At 41.0% G+C, this 21,140-nt stretch overlaps 1 protein-coding gene and 1 long non-coding RNA gene across 2 annotated transcripts in view; one reads left to right on the top strand and one right to left on the bottom strand.

The window, feature by feature from the left end:
* LOC142256361 (uncharacterized) overlaps positions 1-21,140 on the top strand; it is a 243,463-nt gene that overhangs the window by 58,733 nt on the left and 163,590 nt on the right. The gene's annotated exons all lie outside the window — the stretch shown is intronic.
* CLMP (CXADR like cell adhesion molecule) overlaps positions 3,326-21,140 on the bottom strand; it is a 131,756-nt gene continuing 113,941 nt past the window's right edge. Inside the window, exons 2-7 of the mRNA XM_075327996.1 lie at positions 15,418-15,572; positions 12,838-13,033; positions 11,005-11,163; positions 7,829-7,945; positions 5,713-5,854; positions 3,326-5,436 (exon numbers count right to left, since the gene is read on the bottom strand). Coding sequence (XP_075184111.1) covers positions 5,247-5,436; positions 5,713-5,854; positions 7,829-7,945; positions 11,005-11,163; positions 12,838-13,033; positions 15,418-15,572 — 959 coding nt within the window. The 3' untranslated portion in view covers positions 3,326-5,246. The remainder of the gene's footprint in view (positions 5,437-5,712; positions 5,855-7,828; positions 7,946-11,004; positions 11,164-12,837; positions 13,034-15,417; positions 15,573-21,140) is intronic.

Below are 21,140 nucleotides of genomic sequence, written 5' to 3' on the forward strand. Positions count from 1 at the left end.
CCAACGTTATTTTTTTTTTTTTATTCTTTATTTATAAATAAAAAAAAAAAGCCTGGGGAGCCCTCCAAATTGATCACCAGCCAAGATGAAGCTGCCAGCTGTGGTTTGCAGGCTACAGCTGTCTGCTTTACCCTGACTGGCTATCAAAAATAGGGGGGACCCCACGCCATTTTTTTCATTTTTTTATTTTTTTTTTTAATTGGATAAATACTAAGCTAGGCACCCTTTAGTGCCACATGAAAGGTACTAAAGGTGCCAGCTTAGAATATGCAGGCGGGGGTGGGACGTTCTATATATTTGACATCCCTTCATCCATTGACGCTTTTTAGGCTGTGTGTCCACAATCGGGGTTTGCAGCGTTATGGGCGCTGAGTGTTTTCCCTGCGTCCATAACGCTGCGTTGTGCAGTAGAAGCACAGTGGAAGGATTTTTGGAGATCCCATGCCCACTGTGCTTCTTTTCTCCGCAGCATAAACTGACCGGTAGCGTGGCTTCCCGAGCCTCAGCATGTCAATTTATGCTGCGGAGACGAGAGTGTTCTCTGCAGGTAGCATAGAGCTCCACAGCAGCCTGAACCCAAATCGTGGGCATGGGCAGCTGCAGGAAGGCTGACACTGTACTAGACGCCGTGTCGCTGGATCATGGCCACATAGCCTTAGGCCCCTTTCACACGTCAGTGATTCTGGTACGTTTGTGCTTTTTTTTTTAAACGTACCAGGATCACTGACATACGCAGACCCATTATAATGAATGGGTCTGCTCACACATCAGTGATTTTTCACTGCACGTGTCTCCATGCGGCGTACCCGCGTGTGCGTGATTGCCGCACGGAGACATGTCCATTTTTTTCTGGCATCACTGATGTTCCACGGACCACGCAGTGGTGTGATCCGTGAAACACGTGCCAGAAAAAAACGTGCTTTTAAAATAAAAATCATTTTAACTCACCCGGCGTCCAGCGATGTCCTCTGCAGCCCGTGCAGCTTGCTGCTTCTGAGCCGGCTCATTATTGTCGCGCATATTCATGATGCACGACACAGCCGACCCGGAAGCAGCTGCTGCGGGGGTCAGCGCCGGCCGGATGCTGCACCGTGGGAGCGATCAGCACCATGGAGAGCGGGAGCTGGTGCAGGTGAGTTAATCTCTAAGTGCAATCACGGGCCACGGAGAACGGAGCCCGGATTGCACTTAGACAACCCGTGTGTGCCGTGATTCACGGCACACGGAGGGACATGTGCGTGTTTTACACGCCAGTGAAAAACGTCAGTGTTTTTCACTGACGAGTGAAACGGGCCTAAAAGTGAGACTATTGTTGCTACAGCAACATTTTGGGTGAAGTAGCTGTGGATTCAAAATGCTTAATATACTCCTGAATAAAATCCTTGATGGGTGCAGATTCCAAAATGGGGTCACTTGTGGGGGTTTTCTGACGTATAGGTACCTAAGGGGCTTGGTGCGCGAAGTTTATTTCAACTTTTCCAAAATTCAAATGGTGCTCCTTCCATTCCAAGCCCTCCCATTTATCCAAACAGAATGTGGAGAAGGAAATGACATCACAGGTTTTTTTTTCCAAAGGTCTGTGTTCAACCAACTTTATTAACACTGACAAGTCTTAAAAAACGCACCTAAAAAAACGCATGAAAAACGCATGCGTATTCGATGCGTTGTTTGTCAAAAAGCATTGTTTACAATTCTCCCCTCTGCCAGAGGGTGCGTTTTTTTCCGCGCGGAAAAAAAAGCAACGTGTGCACATACCCTAATAGGTTTAGCCATGTTAGATACCAGAACTGGTACAAATGTACACAGATTATTTTTTTGGATAAAGGTAGATGGTAAAATACGTTTCTACACTTATTCTACTATTCACTGTGGGTCATCGCCCTTTTTTTTTCTATTTAGTAGCAAAAATTTTATAGCAAAAACCATCTGCAATATTTATTCATCGCAATGGACTAAATGGTTCATCGCTGACCTACTTTATGGCTTATTTTACAGTTCTTTCATAGAAACAGCTGGACATCCTTTAGACTGAGGTACGAGATAGGCTGGATACGTAAATAATTTTTGCGGTTATCAGCTACATAAAAGCGTTAAACCTCCATAAGCCAGCTGTATGTGTAAACATTTCCACAAGTACCTGTTCTGTCCCCGTCTACAACTGACCACACGTGAGGCCCATTGAAATGTAGCAGCTATTGATACAACTGGAAGAAGAACAATTGTTATTTCTCTGATAGCGGCTGCGCAGTACTTAGCAAAACAGCCCATGTTCTTGGCGTAAATTACAGAAATTTCAGAATGCAGTTTTCAGTCCCATGCCAGGACTGGCGAACCATATGGATCTCTACCAGATGGCCAAAAACCGTATTGCAAAACACTGGTAATCTGCTGGAAAACAAAAATGTTTTGTTTTTTTTTTGTTTTATTTTGTTTGCTGCCTGGCAGACATCCTCTACTGGAAGAGCAGCATTTCCATGGTGAACGATTTATTGGTGGAATTGATCATTTTGCTTTGTGAGATATAATTTAACCCCTTCCTGCTGGGGTCTGTATTGGTTTTTGAACTTTAATTTTTTTTCTTCCCTTTTTCCAAGAGACTTTTTTTTTTTTTTAATTCTTCTGTCAGCATTGCTGTATGAGGGTTTCTAAGGGAGGGGACGGGGTTCGGTTTCTATGACCTTCATACTGCAGAAAAACATACATAAAATTATCTGGTAACACAATACCAAACCTGTATTGTTTCTTAAAATATATTTTAGTGGTTAAAATTTTTTTAGTAATTTGTAAAAATAAATAGTAATTTGTAAAAATAAAATAATTTATGAAAATAAAATTAGCTTTATTGCTATTTTCTGACAGCTGTTACTTATTTTTGTGAGGGCTTTTTATATATATATATATATATATTCACAATGAAGAGATGAAAGGTCGCACTCCAAAGGTCGAATAAAATATTTTTCTTTTTATTCCACGATCACATCAGGGTGCAGGTACAGGCACACCCTCATCCTCCCTCACTACCTGTACCCCTGATGTGATCGTGGAATAAAAAGAAAAATATTTTATTCGACCTTTGGAGTGCGACCTTTCATCTCTTCATTGTGGATCTTGTATCGCCTTTGCTTTGGGACACGCACCCAGGTCTCCACCTGCCTGAAAGCACAGCTTTGTCAGCCATACAGGGATCAGCGGTGCCCGGTATCCTCCACATATATATATATATATATATATATATATATATATATATATATATATATATATATATATATATATATATATATATATATATATATATATATATATATATATATATATATATAATGCTAATAGGGTGTTTTTTTATGCCACATTGAGAGTGAAAACAACTTCATATTGCTCACTTCATATTGTACTGTATTTTTGGGGGTATGCATGGCAAAAATTCAATTCCTAGCATTTTAATTATAATGACTATTTTTTTTTTTTGCTTTACACCATTAGCTGTAAAGGATAAATAATAATATATTGTCATAGATCGGTATATCACAAAAGATGCAATACCAAATATGTTCACTTTTTTTTTTACTTTTTAAATTTCCTAAATTTTATTGATAAAAAAGGGTGTCAATTCCCGAAGCTGCAAATTAGGAGTCCAAATCAGCAGGCCACGAAGATTGCACTAATTAAATGCCGTGGCCAGTGATTGACTGTGGCATTGAAGGGAATAACCAGCAGCGATTGGAGCTAACTCTGGTCACTGCTGTGGATACTCACTGTATAGTATAGCCAGCACCATGTGTGTGGAGTGGGCACAGCTCCTGAGCCTGCACCCCACATGCCACGTACATCTATAGCAGATGTTTGGGTTAATTATACGTGTTAATGGTCATATTAGTACTATGATAGGAGAGTCTAAGGATTGTCGCTCAGAGTAATTTGCATCTTACAGTTGTACCAATTTCATATAAATATTGCTACCTGTAAATGGACTTTTTTTTATATAGATTTAGTTTGTGTTGGAGGCAGACAGCCGGGGGATCATTTTAATTCGTACCTAATTTCACACCTGATGAGAGAACTAAGCCCTTTAGCATATACAGAATATTATTAATTATTGCAGTGGCTTGGTTAAAAAATAGTTTTCCATTTACTCCTACCTCTTGCTCTCAGTCTCTTGGCTTTTTATAGGGTATAAGAATGTCTTACTACCACCATAACCGCATTTAGGAAAGGTGCCGCAGCAGTTACTATCACCATGTCTTCTTCACCCAGAGAGGTATTCACTTTCTACAATGAATTACTACTGGTGACATTTCTGATGAGATGGGTTTTATCAGATTGCCTCTTAATTACGGGCATTCAGTGACATTGAAGAGGCACAAGAAACATTTTGCGTGATCACTGGCTGTTGGCAATTTATGTAGTGCTGCTGTATTGCAGCGTTCCCCAACCTGTAGCTCTCCAGCTACTGCAAAACTACAACTCCCAGTTTACTCTTTGACAGCCCCATGCTGTCGGGGAATAATGAGAGTTTAGTTTTACAGCAGCCAGAAAGCCAAAAGTTGGGGGTAACCTGCTGTAATGACTTTTTGGCTCCTGCTAGAGTGCGATTGACCACAAGATATAAGGTAACTCTACTGAGACTAGAAGAAAAGACCGTTCTAGCTGTAAGGCGTCTTAACCAGATTGGAAGTGTCTATGGGCAATTCAACCATTGACATTTCTGCTTTACAGAACATTAAAATTCACACAGTCAAAATGATAACAATATACAAAAATATCTCCCTCATAGAACGACAGTTTTGTCAAACATTATTTCGTACCTTCACCGTAAAGTATTTGGAAGTTTTCCCTTACAAAACAATTCACATTGCTACATAGTTCGTGGTAATTAATGTAATCATTTCCAGAACTGTTCATAACGTGAAGCCTTTACCATCTGGAGAACTTGTATTCACATTCCCTTTTAGAGTTCAGGTTCTTCCTATAATTCCTATTACATGTTCGGTTAGAAATCTGAATGGCGTCTTCAATTCACTTTGCAGTTGTTACGCCTGTTTATTGAAAAGGTGCGAACGCTACCGATGAAGAACCCAAATGTGTAGTCTGTAAGGATTTAAACTGTACGTGAAGAAGACCTCCTAGGAAAGCTTGTCCAAGCATGAGGCCCAGCGTCTTTAACCCGGTGGCACAAAGGACACATACATTCTTTTTATTTTTTTCTTTAAGATCTTATGCCTTTAATAGCACGTCTCCGCTTTTCTTCCTTATATTTGCTCCAAGCAGTGATGCCTTGAGTCCCCATGAGCTGTTTCCTGTGTTGAGAGCGTTCGTTGGCTACGAGAGGCACTGTTGGTTGTGGACCGAGTAGATGAGGAACCTGAGCGAGAGCTTCTGGACCCTGAGGATGATGACCCAGGTTTCATTAGGCGGGCTTTAGGTGCTTCTGCATCCTCCCTATAATAGTCAAAAGAATACATTACTTGACTGCACAGACTATAGCACTGGTCTTCTACCCTGTGGTTCTTGAACTGTGGCAAAACTTCAGCTCCCAGCATGTCCTGATATACCCTGTATTACAAGAGCTAAAGAGGCGCTGGTTTGAGTCCACAAGTGTACAATAAAACAAGATGTCACAGACAATTAGCACAATGTTTGTAGTGCAGCCACTTTGGGCTTTATGCAGTCAGATCAGAATACGAGAGACTATATTTCACCATCCCCTATTATTACCTAATTTCGTTCAGGAACTCATCTTCTTCCCTTTTCTTGAGCTCTTTCTTTCGAAACAGGTACCAGCAGAGTAGAACTAGGAATAGCACCCCACCTACCGAGCCACAGGTGACCCCTGCCAGAAACGCCACATTGGTTGGAGCTGTGAAACAGAAATATTATTTTAATCCAAGGAAGTAGCATCTGATAATGATCAGAATTATAGCTAAAATTGTAACATTAGAATAGTGATTTGTACTCCCCACCCCCCATTGTCTTCACCACAGACCAGTGGTGCAGCTCGTGGTGATCTCTTTCGTTGGTCACCTGATTGCTCAGGACTGTGATTTGCTGCAACAGTCACGTAAATAGAATCACTCACCATTGCACTCACTCAGGATCAGTGCAGGATAAGTAATGTATGTACACAGTGACTGCACCAGCAGAATAGTGAGTGCAGCTCTGGAGTATACTACAGGATATAACTCCGGATCAGTAACGTAATGTATGTACACAGTGACTGCACCAGCAGAATAGTGAGTGCAGCTCTGGAGTATAATACAGGATGTAACTCAGGATCAGTAATGTATGTACATAGTGACAGCACTAGCAGAATAGTGAGTGCAGCTCTGGAGTATAATACAGGATGCAACCCAGGATCAGTACAGGATATGTAATGTATGTACACAGTGACTGCACCAGCAGAATAGTGAGTACAGCTCTGGATTTTAATACAGGATATAACTCATGATCAGTACAGGATAGGTAATGTATATAGACAGTGACCGCACCAGCAGAATAGTGAGTGCAGCTCTGGAGTATAATACAGGATGTAACTCAGGATCAGTAATGTATGTACACAGTGACTGCACCAGCAGAATAGTGAGTGCAGCTCTGGAGTATGATACAGGATGCAACCCAGGATCAGTACAGGATATGTAATGTATGTACACAGTGACTGCACCAGCAGAATAGTGAGTACAGCTCTGGATTTTAATACAGGATATAACTCATGATCAGTACAGGATAGGTAATGTAATGTATATAGACAGTGACCGCACCAGCAGAATAGTGAGTGCAGCTCTGGAGTATAATACAGGATGTAACTCAGGATCAGTAATGTAATGTATGTACACAGTGACTGCACCAGCAGAATAGTGAGTGCAGCTCTGGAGTATAATACAGGATGTAACTCAGGATCAGTAATGTAATGTATGTACACAGTGACTGCACCAGCAGAATAGTGAGTGCAGCTCTGGAGTATAATACAGGATGCAACCCAGGATCAGTACAGGATATGTAATGTATGTACACAGTGACTGCACCAGCAGAATAGTGAGTACAGCTCTGGATTTTAATACAGGATATAACTCATGATCAGTACAGGATAGGTAATGTAATGTATATAGACAGTGACCGCACCAGCAGAATAGTGAGTGCAGCTCTGGAGTATAATACAGGATGTAACTCAGGATCAGTAATGTAATGTATGTACACAGTGACTGCACCAGCAGAATAGTGAGTGCAGCTCTGGAGTATAATACAAGAGGTAACTCAGGATCAGTAATGTAATGTATGTACACAGTGACTGCACCAGCAGATTAGTGAGTGCAGCTCTGGAGTATAATACAGGATGTAACTCAGGATCAGTAATGTATGTACATAGTGACAGCACTAGCAGAATAGTGAGTGCAGCTCTGGAGTATAATACAGGATGCAACCCAGGATCAGTACAGGATATGTAATGTATGTACACAGTGACTGCACCAGCAGAATAGTGAGTGCAGCTCTGGAATATAATACAGGCTATAACTCAGGATCCAGTACAGAATAGGTAATGTAATGTATATAGACAGTGACCGCACCAGCAGAATAGTGAGTGCAGCTCTGGAGTATAATACAGGAGGTAACTCAGGATCAGTAATGTAATGTATGTACATAGTGACAGCACCAGCAGAATAGTGAGTGCAGCTCTGGAGTATAATACAGGATATAACCCAGGATCAGTATAGGATAAGTAATGTTTTTTTATTTCTGAAGTACTGTATTTTAATTTTTATTAAGAGTTTGGGTTTTTTTATGTAAGGGAAACCAAATGTAAGTGTGTTGCCTTCACTTTCTGAAAGTTTCTACTTACTCTGAGCTGTCAAGTGTACATAACATATCCGGTTTCCAGCTTGATTTGATACAATACAGCGGTACGAGCCATTGTCTGCTTTACTGACGTTTTGCAAAAACAGTTGCTGAGGAGATCCTAGGGCACAAGGAAATAAGACTTACATGAGGCATGTTGTGATTACACTATGAGACTTGTATATTGTACTTGTGACAGATAATTTAACTTATAGACAGGCATCAGTCTAAAGGAGTGCACTGTTTTTTAGAGTTGTGCTTCTGAGTATCATGATGACTTTCAGTAACTAAATATTAAGTTTGTTTAGGTGCCTTTTTATATAAAGTGTAGGATCCTATATGATTAGTTAATTTTAGACATACTGATACTAGGCCATGATGTGTGAACTTCGTCTAACATATTCCTTAAAGGGTTATTCTTATATTCTTTTTCTTCAGAAATGCACGTCTCAACACCCCCGCCTCCCTGCTTTGCAGGGATTGGTGTGTTCCTGAAGTCTGACAGTCCTGGCCAGTGTCGTGGTCCCTTCACTGACCAGAACTGATCACTCTCCCATACAGCTAGCAGAGGCTGGTTTACCCTTACAGCATGGGAGAAGCACAGTAGGACTGAGGACAGTTGGATTCAGCAATCCGGCCAGCCTCAGAGCTTCACTTGCAGGATGTACATAAAACACAGAGCCTGCAGCATGGTGGGTGTGCTGGGATTAAGGCTATGTTCACACACTGCATCTTTTTTCTGAGTGCATCTTAAGTGCATCTTTTTCCTGTGGTCACAGAAAATGCAGCCCAAAAAACGCACAATGTTTTGCCGCGTTTTTTTGCCACGTTTTTGTTAATGCGTTTTTTAAAGCTAGAATAGATAGGTAGATAGAACATATAGAATAGAAAGAAAGAACAAAATAAATAATATATAGAATAGATAATAAAGAATAGATAGAATTAAATAACAGTGTAGCTCAATAGATAGAGGGATCGCTAGCTTGGCCAGCAGGCATCAACCCTCAGCTGTCTCCTGTACCTTGGCTGGTTGTGGAAAATAGAGGAGACCCCACTTTTTTTTGTTTTTAAATGACATGGGGTCTCCCCATTCTTTTAAAACAAGCCAAGGTACAGCAGACAACTGGGGACTGATATTATTAGGGTGGGAAGGGCCATGATTATTTGTCCCTTTCCAGCCTAACAATAGCAGCCCACAGCCGCCCCGGAAGTGGCGCATCCATAAGATGTGCTAATTCTAATGCTGGACCCAGCTCTTACCGTTGCCTTGGTCTGGTGGCAATGGAGTAATAAGGCATTAATAACAGCCCACAGCTGCCTCTAAGTCCTAGATTAGTAATGGCAGACGTCTATGAGACACCGCCCCATCATTAATCTGTAAGTGAAAAGAAATAAATACAAACACCAAAATAATGCTTTATGTAGAATAAGAGACAAAAAAAGCACCCTCTTTCACCACTTTATTAGCCCCACAAACACACCTCCAGGTCCGATTTAATCCACATGAGGTCCCACGACGCTTCCAGCACTGCTACATATCTGAAGCTCACAGAGAGCGGCCATAGAACAAGACTGCCCGCTGTGAGCTCCACTCAGCAACTGAAGTGAACCACTTGATAAGCGGTGACGTCACTCAAGTGAATTCCGGTCACAGATTCAGATCTGCAGCTGTGACAGCAAATCACCAGAGTGACAGAAGTGAGTCGCACGACTAGTGGGACGTCACTCAGGTGATTTGCTGTCACAGCTGCAGATCTGATTCTGTGACCGGAATTCACTTGAGTGACGTCACCGCTTATCGCGTGGCTCACTTCAGTTGGTGCGTGGAGCTCACAGCGGGCAGTCTTGTTCTATGACCCTCACTGTGAGCTTCAGATATGTAGCAGTGCTGGAAGCGTCGTGGGACCTCATGTGGATTATGTCGAACCTGGAGAGGTTTTTTGGTGGGTGTTTTGTTTTTATTTACTTTCACTTACAGATTAGTAGTGGGGGTGTCTCATAGACACCTGCCATGACTAATCTAGAACTTAGTGGCAACTATATACCAATACTCCAATTGCCACCTCTCCAGGGCAATCTGGAAGAGCTGGATAAAGTGTCGGGACTGTCGTATCTAATGGGTGTGGCAATTCCGGGCAGCTGCTGGCAGATATTTTTAGGCTGGGGGCTCCCAATAACCATGGGTATTCCCAGCCTGAGAATACCAGCCCCCAACTGTTGGGCTTTATCTGTGCTGGTATCATAATATGGGGGGATCCTACGCCAATTTTTAAAATGTATTTCTTTTACTATACGTTATAGACCCACCCACCGGCGTCTGTGATTTGTTGCAGTCAGACAGCTGTCACTCAGGGTGGGGGCTTGTTTGACTGCAACCAATCACAGCCACCGGTGGGCGGGGGAAGCAGTGCATATTTAATAAAGGTAATGAGTTGCCCGGGAAGTGAATGACCGGCCGCGGGAGCAGTGTGACAGCCGCGCCGGTGATTCAGTAAGTATGAAGCGCTTTCTGCTACCCCTTTATGGCAGATTCTGGTCCCCATAGACTTTGTGGGAACCAGCATCTGGCCAGATACCAGGGAACAATCCCCCGCCAACCCAGTGTCAGCTAGGGATTGATCTGCCAGTCCTTCGAAACGCATGGACAAGACGCAAAAATAATTGACATGCTGCATCTTGGCTGTGTCTTCAAAAACACAGCCAAAAAAAGATGCAAAATAGAAATCTCATAGACTTTGATGGGGGAAGGAAATGCATGTATTTCGGTGCATCTTTGTGACCTCAGAAACGCAGTGAAAGATGCAATGTGTGAACATAGCCTTTTACTTCTTCCTTATCCTCCTCCAGATCATCTCTCCATAGGTTTCACTTACAAACTGTAACCTGAGCCCTCAGTATGCTCGCAGTACGTCTTGTCTTAAGGAAGACACAGTTCAGGATGGTGAGTTCAGGAAGCCTGTGGAGAAGTGGCTCATAAATGGAGAAATAAACAGATTTCTCTAATAAGATGTATGACAAAATTTCTTATGCTCCCATGTACTTACTGACTTATGCAAAGTGTGTTTAAATTACAGTGACTTTAAAATCTGACCAATTAGCACATTCATTCAGACCTCTAGTGCTGATAGAAAAGTCTTACAAACAAGATAATATAGATACAAAAAAATGTGAAATTATTACCAGGCCGCGTTGGTAGATATCCTGAGTATTCCTGGTGCTTCAGATGCTGCCAGTAGTATTTCATGGGCAGTGAACCCTCTGATGACCTGCAGTGCAGTGTGACATTTCTCCCCACTATCTGTTCCCCTTCTATCCAGCAATCCGGCTCCGAGGGCTTCACTGCAAGGAAAGTGAATTCAGTATATCTGTATTCTGTCTAATCTTGCATCATACTGTATATATCATGTTAAAATTAGTGCAAGAGAGCAAGGAATAATCTGCAAAGAAAGGCGGATCACACTCTTCAGTCTCCATGTCGGCACATATGAGGCGAGGTTATTAAGGGCATGATCCGTTTCTACACAAGGGGAAATAGTGATGAAGCTGTGACAGTACATGAGAGCTAGTGAAGGCAGAAGAAACCTAGAATAACAGCCCTCAATCCTGCAAATATTATTTTGATGGACGTTCCCCATTAGAGTAAGCACACATGGCGAGAAAAACAAAGCGAGTGGAATGCGATAAAAATCACATTCCACCTGAACCAATTTTACTCTATGGTCCCGCTCCCATGAGCGAATTTTTGTTTCTCAGCCCTAATCGGACTGAGAAAGCAATCGCATCATGCTGCGGGTGGAATTTAATTTTTCATTCGCACCTATATAAGTCTATGGGTGCGAGAGAAAAATCGCATTGCACTCGCATTACACCGGTGTAACGCGAGTGCAGAGCGAGAATCGCGTCACCTGACTATGAAGGAGATGGGGAGATTATTCCCTCCCTCTCCTCCGCAGCGCCTGCCCTGTCTTCCGCAGCTGTGCTGTGATCGCAGGATCGCTTCACAGTGGCATGACACTCGCATAACACTCGGCTTACAATCCGGCAAAGCGGGAGCCGAGAGTTATGCGACTCACTCACAATAAAGCCTGCGTATCCCCAGCCTAAGTGTCAAGGTTGAAGCTAGGTAAATAGGGAAGTAGTCATATTTTGGGCTCTGAAACACCAAGAATGGGCCTCTGCAGCCCTCCATCTTCATTCCATTAATTGTATATGAGAAAGCTGAGCCCTGTCCTTGACATTCGCAGACTCATTAACAATAAATAGAGCAGAGGCCGAGCATGCGCACCTATACTCCTTTCAATAAGGGGCTGTAGAGAACTGTTCTTGGGACTCCAGAGCCCCTAGTCAATAGGATTTTGTGAAAATAACCCTTTAACCTACATCCCTATGCATGTAATTCTTTTGCTAACCATACTATTCCCACACACTTACTTAGGATTCTTTTCCACTCGCGTACCGCTTCTGATGCGAGAGCCTTGGAAGTGATATGCTAATGACCCTCTGCTACGGTGTCAGCCAAATGTCAAGCAACTGTGATGCAATCTTGCGATCGTATCACAGCTTTGGAGAAGAGGGAGGGAGCACTTTCTCCCCATCTCCTCCGCTGTCTGTCTCTGCCTATATCGCACTGCAGTTGTATAACATGCGAGTGCAGTGCGATTTTTCACATGCTCCCATAGGCTTGTATGGGGGTGTGTGAGCCGAGACTCGCTGCTAAATGCAGCATGCTGCGATTGCACTGAGAGCACGATTCATGGCGAGAAATAAAAGGTAAGAGGACACTGCCCCATAGTCTTGCACTGGTGATAGTGCAATCCGATGTATTATCGGATCACATTCTCACATAGGAATCACAAGTGGAAAATAATTCTTATGGTGATAGTTTGGTGACTTTGGTGTGGTATAATAATGAAATATGCTGAAAAGTAGATTTACAGCTCTTCGTGCTAGTAGTGACATATTGGGCTGCCGTTCCATGTTTATGATCCAACCCATTCTAGCTCAGGTACTTACCTAATATCTTTAAGATGACGAGACTCCATGCATACTGGCCAGCATTTTTCACTTTGCATGTGTAAAGTCCAGCATCATTGGGCTCCAGAGATCTTATAAAAATGGTGGCATCGCCTGTTAAGAAGTCTGCAACAAAGCTGTAACGGCCTTTGAGTTCTCTATTTTCGTAGACTTGACCTCCGCTGTAGCTGAGTATCTGAAAAGTACAAAGTAAAATGACAAACTTTTAAGTCATAAACCGTTCCCATAAAGCAAACATTTCATTAGCATTAAGTAATTAGCAGACAGGGCCATATTGGCCCGATCATACTGATTTAAATCATACCAGAAATCTGTTTTGTATGTTTTCTTTAATCTGTGTTTGAAGTTTTTTTCTATTCATATCTTCGTGCATTGGACTAGACTAGAGGGACTGTGGATAGGGTCTTCAGCTCTTTCCCAGCGCCTCTGCTGCCTCTACGTGTCTTTTCGTCATCCTTATTCAGATTTTGTGCTGGTCCCGTCCAGGTCACGGTCGGCACTTGTGCAGATTAATCTCTTGGCAGTCTTCAGAAAAATGGCGCCAGTGGCTGTGCATGAGCATATTGATTAGTGCCACTGGTGCCGTTTTACTTACCTCTACCATGAGATGAATCTGCTCAAAAGAGCTGAAGTTAGTAGCTGACATGTGTTGGACCTGACTGTCGTTATTTTTGCTTTTCATATAAGCCACAATACAGATGTGAACGGAGTCCTATTGGCAGTGCAGCGCAGTACTACATATTCTGTCATGCTAACTACATGTGCCAGGGGGAGCGGCTCCTTTAGGCACTCGGTGAGGGCGGCACCATTTTACTATTGCTGTACGTGACCCCAAAAAAGCTCCTGTCCAAAACAAAGAAAGTGATTTACGAATTCCATCAGTGTTTTCTGTCTTCTACGTGTTAATACTTGCTTCTTTTCTGGAATGGTTATCTGCCCATTTGTCTTAAATATTGATTTATTTATTTTTTTTTTACTGATATTTTGGGTTGATCATTTAGAAACCATTATCAGTAGAGATGAGCAGACCCGTGGAAGTTTGGGTTCGCCAGCTTCAACCATACTTCAGATAAAGGTCAGATCAGGATCCGGGTTTGACCTGAACTTGATCCCATAGCCCAAACCCCATTCTAAGTCGATGATTGGGTAGGTTGGCTCTCCATTCACATAAAGCCACCCATAAACAGAGAATTTCTGGGAGAAGGCGTTCTTTTTTGTTTTGGTTTTTTTTTGCACACGCTACATCCAATAATTCTGTTTTCATCCCAAGTTAGAGCCATTCAGAGACTGCAAATGGCTCGCACTGGACTGAGCATGCCCAAGCACATGATGCTCGATCGAGTGGTCCGCATACGAAGAGCACCCGATCTTTGAACTCGGACACCGATTTTTTTTTTTATTTTTTTTTTTTTTGTAAAGTCTGTGTTTGGTACAAACTCTGAACTTTACAGTTTGGGTTCTCTCCTCATTACCAGTCTTTCATGACGTTCAGTTTTGGTCTTGGGTTTCAATTGTTCTTCACAGCCGCGACTGTAAAGAACGTCACTCTACAACAAATGAGATGCTACTTGGCTGTGATGACCATTCTTATGCTTGAAAAAGGCTGGGATGCAAAATGAATTCGGACATATTGGATTATAATTTATTCTACGTGCATCTGAATTTTGGAGATGGTGCATTTTTCTTTTGTTTTCAATTTCATTCCTCTGCATGGGTCATCAATGATAGATTGTTGGGGTTTAACACTTAGCAGCACCAATGATCTGCTGCTTGTAGCTCTGTTTTGTGACCGGATGTACACAAAGTCCGTAGCTGGAACAGCACAGCCATATACACTTTGTACTGCTTATATATATATATATATATAAATTATATATATATATATATAATTTATATATATATATATATAAATTATATATATATATATTATAAATATATATATATATATATATATATATATATATATATATATATATATATATATATATATATATATATATATATATATATATATATATATATATATATATATATATATATATATATATATATATATATATAGAGATATATATAAATTATATATATATATATATATATCTATATATATAAATATATATATATATATATATATATATATATATATATATATTATATATATATATATATATATATATATATATATATATATATATATATATCTCTATATATATATATATATATATATATATATCTCTATATATATATATATATATATATATATATATATATATATATATATATATATATATATATATATATATATAATTTATATATATATATATATATATATATATATATCTATATATAGATATATCTATATATAGATATATATCTATATAATTTATATATATATATCTATATAATTTATATATATATATCTATATAATTTATATATATATATCTATATATATATAATTTATATATATATATAATTACACACACAATTCTCTGATGTTGCAATAATGTTTTTCTCATGTATGAACATTTTGTACAAATGATGTGACGCTGATAAGACTTTACCACTTTCTGCCCATGATCCGAATTGTTTGACAGCCACTCAATGTCCAGATTGTTTCCCAACAGACCCAGCTTGTGCTGGCAAGGCAGCGTCGCATTCTCCTCGGAAATGCTTTCAATCACCGTCGGAGCAAATGTTCCAACAACAAAGCAGAGACCTGAGTAAAATGGAAACAAAACTTGGAGTCATTTCCAGAACTGATGGATAACCAAATACATACAATGATGAATATCCCGTTCTAATAAAAGACACACTTTACATTTATGTAATTTACACAAATATACACACGGTCTAACACACCTTGCAGGAGCGTACAGGGCTTAGAAAGTATGATCTTTAGCATTATTAAATGGAGCTTCAATGGGTTTTCTACTCCTTTCTTTTGAATCGCCATATGACCCAAATACGCTATTAAAAAAGTAAGAAAGCCCATATTGTTATGTCCTGGTTGGAATGTGACCAATGAAACCAATGGTTGCCACATTTGTGACATGGTCAAGTGTTCACCAGACTTGAAGAGAAAGAGAAGAGAGCTGTGAGGCAGCATTGGGGGGCGAGTATGTGCAATTTGATTTTTTCAGAGCAATCTTCATCCATAACATACATGCATGGACCACACTCCTGATCTGCGTATTTTACAGGGCTCCCATGTCCACGTCACAGCAGTGACCCCCTTTCTGTTTAATGCACAAGTATCTTAAGAGAGGGGGAGCAATGTGCGGACCTAAACACTCCAGAAACGTTTTAAACTGCAGATCTTGTCTTTGGGAGGTGCTTTTTTTTTTTGTGATTTCTAAAGGGTCTGAAAATACGCTTATAGAATTGTCTGGAGATAAGAGAAGCTGTGTTACATCTGCTAAATAAAAAAACATGTCACCCACAAGCCATCCTGGTTATTTCATGGGTTTTTTTTTTATGTGATGTGTCCTGTAAAGTTTTGGGCTTTTTTTGTTCCTTTTTGTTTACTTGGGAGGAAAATGTAGCAAAAAAAAGTGGAGGTACAATCTTTGTAATAGTTGACTATTCGGAAAATGCAACTAACATCAATGCTCAACCAGCAGAGAGCAATACCGAGCTGTTCCTCTTCCCTGCCCGCCACGATATCCGGCAGCATTCCTCACGTTTTCTTTTTCCATCAGTTATGTGTAATGTTATACAGTAACACATCCTTTTTATTGCATTTTACACTTATAACGTACAATTGGACATGAGGAGAAGCTGCCTTGAAAAAAATTGAATGATTTGTCCCTAATGCATTGCTTGTTATAGTTTATTATTACCTTTTAGTTTTATTATGTTATTGTTTTTAATTATCATTCAGATCATTATTAGTTTATTATATTTTTCTCGAGCCCTATTTGGATTATTTAATTACATAATAACATACTATACTGTAGTTTGATACCAATTGTTCCTTCAGTATCTGCAGAGGTATGAAGAGTTCCTTTAAGTTGCAGGAATCCCTAAGGAATGAGCTGAGAAATCATAGGGAAAGGGACTGTAACTGTGAATATTACTGCGGCAGGACTGCTCTGTAGTTTTCTAGGGCTGCAGATTACACAGTGATCTGCTGCTACACAGCCCTGTCAATAAACAATTAAATGGTCTTTCATATAAATTGTCCCCTCTGGATTTTCATTGTTATGAACTTGTTCTTGTCTCGTTATTGTAACATATTCCATGGAATCAGTATCTAGGTGTAAAGGCCACTTTACACGCTGCGATATCGGTACCGATATCGCTAGCGAGCGTACCCGCCCCTGTCGGTTGTGCGACACAGGCAAATCGCTGCCCGTGGTGCACAACATCGCTTACACCCGTCACACGGACTTACCTTCCCTGCGACGTTGCTCTTGCCGGCGATCTGCCTCCTTTCTAAGGGGGCGGATCGTGCGGCGTCACAGCGATGTCACACGGCAGTCGTCCAATAGCAGAGGAGGGGCGGAGATGAGTGGGACGTAACATCCCGCCCACCTCCTTCCTTCCTCATTACCGGTGGACGGAGGTAAGGAGATGATCGTCACTCCTGCGGTGCCACACATAGCGATGTGTGCTGCCGCAGGAACGAGGAACAACATCGCTACTGGCCAGACAACGATTTTTGATAAATGAACGACCTCTCATATACCAACGATTTTTGTCTCTTTTGCGATCGTTTAAGGTCACTCCTGCCTGTCACACGCTGCGATTTCGCTAACTACGCCGGATGTGCGTCACAAACACCGTGACCCCGACGATATATCGTTAGCGATGTCGCAGCGTGCAAATGGCCCTTAAGGGGTGGACAAGAGGTTTTGCAGAATCAATGAAAGTTTTCTTCAAGGCTGTAAAGTAACAAAATAGATATTATTTACACAATGAATTGCCTGTCATTCTGGTGCTCCCTGCAGACCTGACCTTGCTGCAGCCAGTCACTGTCCGCAGTGGTCTTGTGTCACCACTGAGGCCAGTGATTGGCTATAGTGGCAACGAGTATAAACGGCACATAGACGGCGGCGCGGCAGCAGCCAGGGATTCTTTAGGTAAGTAACGTCTTGTTAATTTACAGAATTTATCGCTTTTAGGAAGATTTTATTTAATCCTTGAAAATTTCTCTAATCCCAATGTGACAATTCATACTTAAAATTATGTTTCAGTAATCACAGACAGTAGGTAACAGCGTGATAATGTACGGGCCTCACAAAAAAATAGCAAGAAAGAAATGTATGACAGCATCAACTGTGAACGCTATTGGTGGAGAAGAGGTTGCTTAGTTACTGAACCCTAATGACATCACCGCTGAAGACCGTTCCTTTGTTCAGTGATTATTGGAATATTAGAAACCTGTTCCTGTGTCTTTAAGAAGAGCCACGTACCAAATCAAAATACCAGGCTTAAAGAAAAACTGAATAAAAGACAAGACTATATTAAATCACATATAATTCCTTTTTAGATTAAAAAACCCCCAAAACCTCATGGAATAACAAGAAAACGTGTGTTGTGACCGGCACATATTCAAGAACTGTCCTGTTAGGCATCTTACATATTTGCTCGCACAGTGCAAGCAACCACGGTCCAAACATATGGCAAGCGTAAATAATTGAAATATTCATGGTGACACTTGCCAGTATCTTACCCTCAAAAAATGTATCCAGATCCGAAAAATTAATTTAGACAAGGAAAGCGATATATATATATATTTCCTTTGTGTGTACTTTAACAATAGAAAAAAGGCAAATTGGACATAATTTCACATAAAACTCCAAAAATAGGTGGGTCAAAATTGTTGGTACCCTCAACTTAATGTTTGGTTTCACCTTTTGGAATAAATAACTGCAATCAATCGCTTTCTATAACCATCCAAAGCTTCTTACTCCTCTCAGCTGGAGATTTGGACTCTTTATAAACAGATCCAGGTCTCTCATATTTAAAGGCGCCTTCTCCCAACAGCAATTTTAAGCCCTCTCCACAGGTGTTGGATGGGATTTAGCTCCTGACTCATTGCTGCCACTTCAGGACTCTGCAGCGCTTTGTTTCTATCCATTTCTGGGGGCTTCTTGAAGTATGTTTGGATTCATTGTCCTGCTGGAAGACCCATGACCTAAGACATAAACCCAGACTTCTGACACTGAACACTACATTGCGACCCAAAATACTTTGGTAATCTTCAGATTTCATGATGCCTTCCACATAGTCAAGGCATCCAGTGCCAAAAGCAGCAAAACAACCCTCAAGTATCTCTGACCGCCACCACATTTGACTGTATATAATGTGTTCTTTTCTTTTGTAGGCCTCTCATTAAACAGCAGAATGATGTGCTTTACCAAATAGCTCTATCCTGGTTTCATCTTTCCTAGAAGGATTTTGGTTACTCACATACATTTTGGCAAACTGCAGTCCAGCTTTATGTCTCTGTGTCTGCAGTGGGGTCCTCCAGGGTCTCCTCCATTGCATTTGTTTCAAATGTGGACTGATAGTTTGCTCTGATACTAATGCACTGTGAGCCTTCAGAACAGCTTGATTTTCTTCGGAACTTGCTTGGAGCTGCTTAACCACCATCCGGATTATACTGCATTGCAACCTGTGATCAATTTTGCTCTGCTATCCATGTCCAGGAAGATTAGCTACAGTGCCATGGGTTGTAAGCTTCTTGATTATGTTGCACACCATGGATAGAGGAACATCAAGATCTCTGGAGATGGACTTGAGTTTTTTGATATTTGTCAACAATTTTGGTTCTCAAGTAGAGATGAGAGAACACAAATTATAAAGTTCAGTGTTCGTTCCGTAGACTAACTTTACAAAGCGATCAGCGTTTGAGTTTGCAATTCTGGTGCTTTATGTATGCAAACCACTCTAGCGAGCAGTGTGCTGTTTATGGCTGGCTGTATATGGGTGGAGAGCCTCAGTGACTTCCAATGAGGTTCAAGTCCCGAACAGAACTTATCTAAAGTACGTCTGAACCTGCAGAACCCGAACTTCCATGGGTCCGCACATCTCTATTCTCAAGTGCTCAGACAGTTTTATTTAATTCAGTATGGAAAGATAGTTTGCGCTGACATTGATACACCTAGAGCCCGCAGGACAGTTTAAATTTATTAGGAACTTGAGTGGAACTTATCCACCATCAGGACTATGCTGCTTTGCAACCTTTCATCAAATTTGTTTTGCCATCCACATCCAGGGAATTAACTACAATGCTATTGGTTGTAAATGTCTTGATTATGTTGCACACTCTGGACAAAGGAACATCAAGATCTCTGAGGATGGACTTGTAACCTTGAGATTGTTGATATATTTGGTTCTCAAGTGTTCAGACAGTTCTTTTCTCCTCTTTCTGTTCTCCATGCTTAGTGTGGCACACACAGACACACAATGCAAAGACTGAGTGAACTTCTCCCTTTTATATCTAGTTTCAGGTGTGAGTTTCATATTGCCCATGAATGTTACTTGCCACAGGTGAATTTGAAAGAGATCACATGCTGGAAACAAAGTTGTTTACCAACAATTTTGGAAATGTGCCAACAATTTTTACCTTCCCATTTTGGAGGTTTTGTGTGAAATTGTGTCCAGTTTGGGGTTTTTTCTCTATTTTTTTTTTGTTTTTGTCTTTCTAATACACACAAAGCAAATAAACATGTATGACTACACATGTGTAATTGCAATAATTTTCTGCGAGAAGTACTTTATTTTCTGGAACAATTTCAAGGGTGCCTACTAGTGACGAGCGAAACTGTGGAAGTTCGGTTCGGTGGGTGCAGCCAGAGTGTAGAAAAGTTCAGTTTGGGACTGATTGGCAGTTCGGGTCTCCGTCCATATGCAACCAGCCATGAACAGAACCCTTCCGTGGAGGGTAAGCAGGAATTTTTTGTTTGGTGCTCACTATATCCGATCACTCTGTTGTTACCACTAGTGTGAACCATTCAAGCACTGCAAGCGGCTAACACAGGGCCGACCACCAAATGTACCCAAGCACAGCGCTGCTCGAGCAAGTGGTTTGCATACGTAAAGCACCTGGACGCCAAATCCAAACTCTGTTTTTTATAAAAAGTCTGTGTTCGGTATGGACACCGAACCTCAGGTTCGCTCATCTCTAGTGCCTACACTTTCATCCATGACTGTCAGTGGGTGAAATCAGTATTGAACAGGTCAACAATTTTCAAAGTAAATCTATTTCTACAGGTGCTGTTGATATGCATTTATCACCAGATGTCAGTAACAACCCATCCAGTCCACAAAGAGAAAG

This window comes from Anomaloglossus baeobatrachus, chromosome 11, assembly GCF_048569485.1.
Source record: "Anomaloglossus baeobatrachus isolate aAnoBae1 chromosome 11, aAnoBae1.hap1, whole genome shotgun sequence".
NCBI classification, from domain to species: domain Eukaryota; kingdom Metazoa; phylum Chordata; class Amphibia; order Anura; family Aromobatidae; genus Anomaloglossus; species Anomaloglossus baeobatrachus.